Genomic DNA, 8,029 nt, shown 5'->3' with positions numbered 1-8,029 from the left:
CCTGGAGATGTATATTTGTACTACTGCAGAATGAATGTAATGTTTGACGCAATCAAAAATACAGAAATAATTCAATTAAATTCAAAATCAATGTTTACCTTTTGACGCAATAAAAAACTCTAAGAGTCAATTTTTTAAATACCCAAATCACATTTAAAATAAGATCAAACATGCTTGTAATAAACTCTGTAAAAAATCTAAAAAATACAAATAATTATGAATAAATAATAATAATAACCCTAAAGGATTATGAACAGCATGAAATTCACAGAAAGAAAGCCCTCCGACTCCTTTTGTTTGGTGATTTGTCTTTTTAATGATTAGTTAATTTTGTCATGTACACACTGTACACCTCACTCTATCAGTGTGGATTATGAAGCAACTAAATGAAGACATTACTGCAGTATGAACACTAGCATGCCCAAAATAAGCACATCAGACAGATCCTCATCCAACAAAAGCTGTCAATAATCAAAGATTTGAGAACCACTGCCATGTCAGGCCAGTGAGTATACAGAAGCGACAGCAGAGAAATCACTAATATTACAGCTCTTCTTTCATGTTGTTTCTTCACTTCATTTATCAAATACTGCCGAATGCACATATGACATTTCTACAACTTTCTGCTATAAAGCATCTCTTTATTGTGTATATTCTAGGATGCTGGATATTTGATTGACAGAGCAGCAGAAATGAAGCGTTAAAGAAGGCGGAGCCCCAGAGCCACACCCACATAATACATCACCAGCATGGACCAATAGGAGCTTGAAAGGGTTTATTTTGAACTCCAGAAACAAATTCGTCATGGCAGTTGATTATTTTATTTAAGGTGCTTATTTTGGTAGTTTGGAGCCACATTTCTCATTAAAACACAACAGATGCTGGACTGTCAGTAATAAACATGAGTGTGTGTTCCACAGCAGTAATTCTGACATGTGTTTTGTTAGTTTAAAGCTGATCCAACTTCATTTTTTCCATGCATCACCTTACAACAACAAAAAATGTAATAAAATAAGGGGGTAGTTGATCAAAAAAATAAAATTAAGTCATTTATTCACCATTCACTATTCTCAAACTGGAGTTTCTCTTTTCTTCTGTTGAACACAAAAGAAGATATTTTGAAAAATGTTGGTAACCTGTAACCACTGACTTCCATAACAGTACAATAAATATAGAAATCAAAGTGTTGAAATCAAAGCTGTGTCCAAAACCGCTCCCTTATTCCCTAACCCCTAGCCAGTGTATGTCAGATGAGTGCATTTATCAAGAAAATGTCTTCTTAAATATATGAATCAAACATCACGTTTCATTTATTTATTCTGTCATAAACACGATTGTCATATATAACTGTGTGATGAATGTGTTTCTGATAAATGTTTGTTTAGTAAAACAAACTTAATTTGTCTCTAAAATTAAATGTTAAGATATTTTGATGACAAATTTGATTTGTAGCCATGTAGGTGAGGTCAAATAAAAAATAATAAATTATTAATGCTGTTAGCGAATGAAGCTTGCATAAAACCTCATTAAGGTATTTCAAATAGATTTAGTCACATGACCTGGGTGTTTCCAATAGCTTTAGTGATGTTACTCGGGTGACCAAGAACATGTATTCGAAACATCTTCATTTCATGCGAGCAAGATGTTACGAATCGCTTTAGTCACATGACCTAGATGTTTCAAAACGCTTTAGTCACATGACCTAGATGTTTAGAATCACATAAGTCACATGACCTCCAGGTTTCGAATCGCTTTAGTCACGTGACTAATATGTTTCGAATCACTTTAGTCACATGACCTAGACGTTTCGAATCGCTTTGGTCACATGACCTAGAGGTTTCGAATTGCTTTAGTCACGTGACTAATATGTTTTGAATCGCTTTAGTCACGTGACCAAGATGTTTCAAATCGCTTTAGTCACATGACCTAGTAGTTTCGAATCACTTTAGTCACATGAACTAGATGTTTCAAATGGCTTTAGTCACATGACCTAAACGTTTCGAATCGCTTTATTCACGTGACTAATACGATTCGAATCGCTTTAGTCACGTGACCTTGAGGTTTCAAATCGCTTTAGTCACGTGACTAATACGTTTCGAATAGCTTTAGTCATGTGACTAATATGTTTCGAATCGCTTTAGTCACATGACCTAGATGTTTTGAATCCCTTAAGTCACATGATCTAGAGGTTTCGAATCGCTTTAGTCACGTGACTAATGTTTTGAATCGCTTTAGTCACGTGACCAAGATGTTTCAAATCGCTTTAGTCACATGACCTAGTAGTTTCGAATCACTTTAGTCATATGAACTAGATGTTTCAAATGGCTTTAGTAACATGACCTAAACGTTTCGAATCGCTTTGGTCACGTGACCTAGAGGTTTCGAATTGCTTTAGTCACGTGACTAATACGATTCGAATCGCTTTAGTCACGTGACCTAGAGGTTTCGAATCGCTTTAGTCACGTGACTAATACGATTCGAATCGCTTTAGTCACGTGACCTAGAGGTTTCGAATCGCTTTAGTCACGTGACTAATACGTTTCGAATAGCTTTAGTCATGTGACTAATATGTTTCGAATCGCTTTAATCACGTGACTAATACGTTTCAAATTGCTTTAGTCACATGACCTAGATGTTTTGAATCCCTTAAGTCACATGATCTAGAGGTTTCGAATCGCTTTAGTCACGTGACTAATGTTTTGAATCGCTTTAGTCACGGGACCTAGAGCTTTCGAATCGCTTTAGTCACGTGACTATTACGTTTCAAATCGCTTTAGTCACGTGACCTAGATGTTTCGAATCTCTTGCACTTTGGGATCTCGACACGGTGTCGAAAGGTCAGTTTTGCATCCGTCATTCCTAGCTTTCAACAGAAGAAAGAAACTCATAAAGGTCTGAAACCACTTGAGGGACAGTAAATGACCAAATTCCTGTCTGGGTGAACTGTCCCTTTAAGAACTTTAAAACAGCCCTCTCTAAACCAAGACTGACTTCTGTAGCATTTGTTTTTCCTACTATGGAGGTCAATGGTTTTCAACACTCTTCACAACATCATCTTCATTGTTTAACAGAAGAAACTCAAAGATTTGACTCCACTTGAGAGTAAAATAGTGAGTAAACGTCATCTTCTAAACCACGATCTTATAAAGCACTTCTCTACTGACGTTCACTTCCTCAGCATGGGGCAGTGTTTCTTCTTGTGCGTCAGCAGCGTACTCAATCTGCCGAAGCTCTTGTGGCAGGACGGACACTTGTAAGGTTTCTCGCCAGTGTGCACTCGCTCGTGCACCCTCAGTGAATCCATCGTGGTAAAACACAGCCCGCAGTGCTCACATTTATGCGGCTTCTGCCCCAAGTGGATCCTCTGGTGTCGCTTCAGGTAGATCTGCCTGGTGAAGGGCTTCCCGCAGTCCAAACACACGTGCGGCTTCTCTCCGGTGTGGACCTTCATGTGCTCCTTGAAGTTGTGCGGCCATAAAAAGTCCTTCCCACAGTGCGCACACACAAAGGGGCGCACAGTGGCGTGTATTTTCATGTGTTTCTGCAGGTGTCGAGCCTCGACGAAGCTCTTCCCGCATTCCTCACAGCGGTGTTTCTTCTCTCCAGAGTGCTTCTTCAAGTGGCCCACCAGATTCCCGTGGTAAATGAAGCTCTTCCCGCACTGCGAGCACACGAACGGCCGCTCCCCGGAGTGAATGCGGATGTGGATTTTGAGGTTTCCCTTGTGTGTGAAGTGGCGTCCGCACTGCCTGCAGGTGAAGGGTTTGAGTCCGGTGTGGATCTTCATGTGGTGCAGGAGGCTTCCTTTATGTGTGAAGCTCTTCCCGCATAGTTTGCAGGCGTGCGGTTTCTCTCCGGTGTGGATCCGCATGTGGTCTGTGAGATTGTCTTTATGGATGTAGCTCTTCCCGCAGAGCGTGCACACAAACGGCCTCAATCCCGAGTGAACTTTCTGATGGTTCTTCAGACTCTGCTTGTGTATGAAACTCTTGCCGCACTCGTCACACGGGAACGGTTTCTCCACCGTGTGTATGCGGTAGTGGTGCAGTAAATGATCTTTACAGGTGAAGCTCTTCTGACACTGGTGGCAGGTGAACGGTAACGGACACACTCCTTTTTCAGTGGTGCACTGAGGTATAAACACTTGTGTTTGAGTGCAGCTCTCTCCGGTGTGGTTCCTGAAGTGCTCCATCAGGTGCTCCTTAGACTCGAAGCTCCTCTTGCAGTCCAGGCAGGTGAAGAAAAAGCCGCATCCTGCTCGCTCGGCTCTTTTTTGCGTCAGGCTTTTACCGTTTAGCGAGCAGCTCAGATACTGCGGCTGCTCGTAGTCGTGAACATGCTCGTGTTGTTCTTGTCTTTCCTCCTTCACTTCGGTTTGTTCTGAAAGGAGCAGATTAGAATGTTTATTCACAAGCTGTGATGATAAACACGCATTAATAGCTGGGTTTACACATTGTATGCATCTTGATTTAAGCATTTTTAGATATTTGGACTAGAAACGAGACAAATACTTCAAGAAAAGAAGGTTTTGCAGTGCATTTCCATTAAAATATGGGAGTTAAATCATTGCACAAATCTGCAATCTTGAATAAAACGTGTGAATAATGCAGCGTTTGCATCTAATGATGCACAGAAGAGCATCACTCCCGCACAGATATCACTGAGAGAGGTGGAGTGTGCTGCACTGTTTGGATTCTCCACTGTGGTGTTGGTTCTGGGTCAGGCTCTGTATACTCTAATTCGTTTTCGTTTTAGAATGAAAACGATCCACGTCCACACTGGTGCTTCATCTAGCGTTTCTGAACAGCTGTCCGTCCACACTACACTGCTGAAAACGCACATCACGTGACCACACACACACACACACACACGCACACACACACGCACACGCACACGCACACGCACACGCACACACACACACACTGTGGCATCTGCTGTAAGCTGCTTGAGTGTATTCTCATGTCTGAGCACCAGGCAGTCAGCGGGAGCTCTGAGCACACCTGCATGGCTGGGAGCAGCCGAACGTCAGCCAGTCCATCCCAAATCTGCCGCTGGATCTAATCTGTCTGTAATTGTTAAACGCTATCTAAAATTCTGCAGAATTCTGCGCGCACAGATTTAGTGTGGGCCTAATTATAACTTACTGATTATTATATTCAGCAAAAGAGACCGCTATTTCATATTGAACCATGCATTAATATTTATTGTGTCCTTATTGTCTGACATTAAGCACATATACCCAAAAACACACAGTGAGCTTGATGTTTCATATCATCACTGATAATGAAAGGAGGCAGTGATGTTATAGGCTGTGTGGTTATAAATTTGCATACAGTGATGATGACGGTCATATAAATATGCAGCTACAGGACACTTCAACATCTTTACTGTCAGTCATGTTTAAGTTGTTAATATAAAAATTAAAGAGACAGTGCTTCATGTCAGGTCTTCATTTTATTGTTAAGATAATGAAATGCAGCAGGGTGAATGACGTTATAAGTACACTGCCGTTACATTTGAAGATTTACCCAACATGTCCTCCAGAGTTTGTTATAAACTTGCCAAGTCTGAACTGTGTTTTGTTGTCTGCTATGCCGTCATAAAGAATGAAAATAACCCATCGTAAAAGGCTTCATGAGCAAGCAGAAACCTCTGTTGGCTGTCGCTTCAGTGTGACTTCAGCTAATCAGTTTTGTCCAAAGCTAACAACTATTGCTCATGAGATCAACATCCAGCTCTGCAACACAAACACAATCTGCTGTAAGTGAAGTCTTCTTTCACCACAGTCATAATCCTGGACCAGGCCGTATCCTGAGCAGCTGCTGTGGTGGTCGTGGAGGAGTAGAGAACATGAGACTGATCCCTGTAAGATCACAGTGACAGATGAGTCTCCGCATTGATCCTGAAAGGACAGCCTGTCCACCAGCCGGTGACCTCTCCCACCTGCAGCTTCTCCACGATGGACGTCCAGCGCTCTCCAGCACCTAGACTGCAGCTCTACACAAGACGTTTGGCCTGAGGAGAAACGGTCCCGACTCCTCCAACTGAGCCCGGTTTCTATTCAGGTTTTTTAATTCTTCACTTTGGTCAATTGGTGAAGGTTGTTCCTCCACTATCGCCGCTGACCTGCATGGTTCGGGATCTGTAGAGCTGCACATTGATGGATTTGCTCTTCAGTGTTTGGACTCTCAGTAGTGATTATTAAACCACACTGAACTGAACTGAGCTAAACTGAAAACTGAAGTGACACGGTTTCAACTTATTATGATCTTCAATGTGAAGCTGCTTTGACAGAATCTACATTGTAAAAGCGCTGTACAAATAAAGGGGAATTAAAAAAAACTGAACTACCCTACTGACAAAACTGCTTAAACAAGTCTAGGCTGGTTGGCTGGTTTTAGCTGGTTGACCAGGCTGGTTTTAGAGGGGTTTCCAGCCATTTCAGGCCTGGTCATAGCTGGTCGGGCTGGAAAATGACCAGCTAAAACCAACTTGATCAGCCTGGTTTAAGCTGGATATAGCTGGTTTTGGGTGGGCTCACAGTCTGGCTAGGCTGGTCAAGCTGGTCTTAGCTGCTCATCTCCCAGCTTGACCAGCTAAGACCAGGCTGGAAATGGCTGGAAACCAGCCTGGAAGTGGCTCTAAAACCAGCCTGGTAGACCAGCTAAAACCAGCCCACCAGCCTAGGCTGGTTTAGGTTGGTTTTTTCAGTAGGGTACTGTATTGTTTTTAAATAGAAATATATAATGTTTTACAATTAACTTTTATTCTAAATCTTGGATCTTATTCTTGAAACAAAACATGAGCAGTGAAAGCTGTGAAGCACCAAAAGCGGCCCATAATGCATTTCAACACTAGTTTGGCTATTGTAGTTTTCAAATGTACTTTTGTTGTTGAGATGACCATCCGACAAGCTATTTCAGCTGAAATAGTGCTTAAAACGTCACTAAAATGCAGTATTTATGTTTAATAATTAAATTATAGTATTAATGAGGACTATAACTGCTAAAAGGTCCACTTTTTGAGAATAAAGACCCCCCCCACCCCCACCCTCTCCAGGCTGACTACAGGCCTGCTTTATGTGCAGAAAATAGTATTATTGAGATGAATGAGCTCTTGAACTACACACATAACATTTATCTAACGACAGTCCTGTTAAATTACACAGTAAATGTGCTGTAATGTGTGTGTATTGTATAGTGTGTGTGTGTGTGTGCAGACTGGATCTCTCCGTCATCCACAGACCTGTGTGTTCCTCCGGCTCTTCCTTCTTCAGGGTTAAGGCTTCTTCCTCTTCATCTCCACACGGCTCAGGAATCCGCACTTCTTCCCTCTCCTCTTTTATAAACTCAGTCTTGACAGCAGTGTGTGTTGAAGACATCATTTCACACACTTATTTCGGCCTGTGTGTGTGTGTATGTGGACCCTCTGAACAGTCTCCGTCGCTTTTAGGAGATTCTCGGCATGTTTCGGCTGTTCATGAACTGCTTCCCTCCGTGGGTTAACTGTGGTACTTTCTGAGCTGCAGTCGCGATATATATGATTATTAATCTCCGTTATAGACTATAAAGCGTGCAGAGGGTAATGCTAACAACAAGATGGCAACAACCGTGCTGCTTCTCTTCTTCTTCTTCTGCTGCTGCTTCTGGAGTTTTTGTGACGGTGGTAAAGTTTAGTGCATCAGCGCCTCCTACTGGAGTGGACAGGACTCTGCAGGGGAGTTTATCTAAAGCAGGGGTGCTCAAACTCCTGAGTAGGCAGCTCTGCAGAGTTTTGCTCAAACCCTCATAAAACACAGCTGATCAACTAATCAAGGTGCGCAAGACTCTTTTGAACACATTGATTAGTTGATCAGCTGTGTTTGATTAGGGCAAAACTGTGCAGAGCTGCGTCCCTCCAGGAATGCAGGTTGACACCTGTGATCTAAATAATCTGCCACGGGGAGAGCAAAATAATCTTGTTTTTGCTTTGACATGAGATTATTTTGAAAAATTCACTTAATTTTGACTCATATTTCTGAAAATAAGAT

General features: G+C 41.9%; 1 protein-coding gene across 1 annotated transcript; it reads right to left on the bottom strand.

Moving 5' to 3' along the window:
* Positions 1–297: 297 nt before the first annotated feature.
* zgc:174263 (uncharacterized protein LOC569949 homolog) lies at positions 298–7,623 on the bottom strand. Its single transcript, XM_056470229.1, has 2 exons — positions 7,246–7,623; positions 298–4,380 (listed from the first exon to the last, which is right to left on the bottom strand). The coding sequence occupies exons 1-2, from the start codon at positions 7,382–7,384 to the stop codon at positions 3,167–3,169; spliced, it is 1,353 nt and encodes a 450-aa protein (XP_056326204.1). The 5' UTR covers positions 7,385–7,623; the 3' UTR covers positions 298–3,166.
* Positions 7,624–8,029: the final 406 nt, after the last annotated feature.

This window comes from Danio aesculapii, chromosome 2 (assembly GCF_903798145.1).
Source record: "Danio aesculapii chromosome 2, fDanAes4.1, whole genome shotgun sequence".
Classification (NCBI taxonomy): domain Eukaryota; kingdom Metazoa; phylum Chordata; class Actinopteri; order Cypriniformes; family Danionidae; genus Danio; species Danio aesculapii.
The sequence above is the reverse complement of the archived record's forward strand: the minus strand, read 5'-3'. Positions and strand labels throughout refer to the sequence as shown.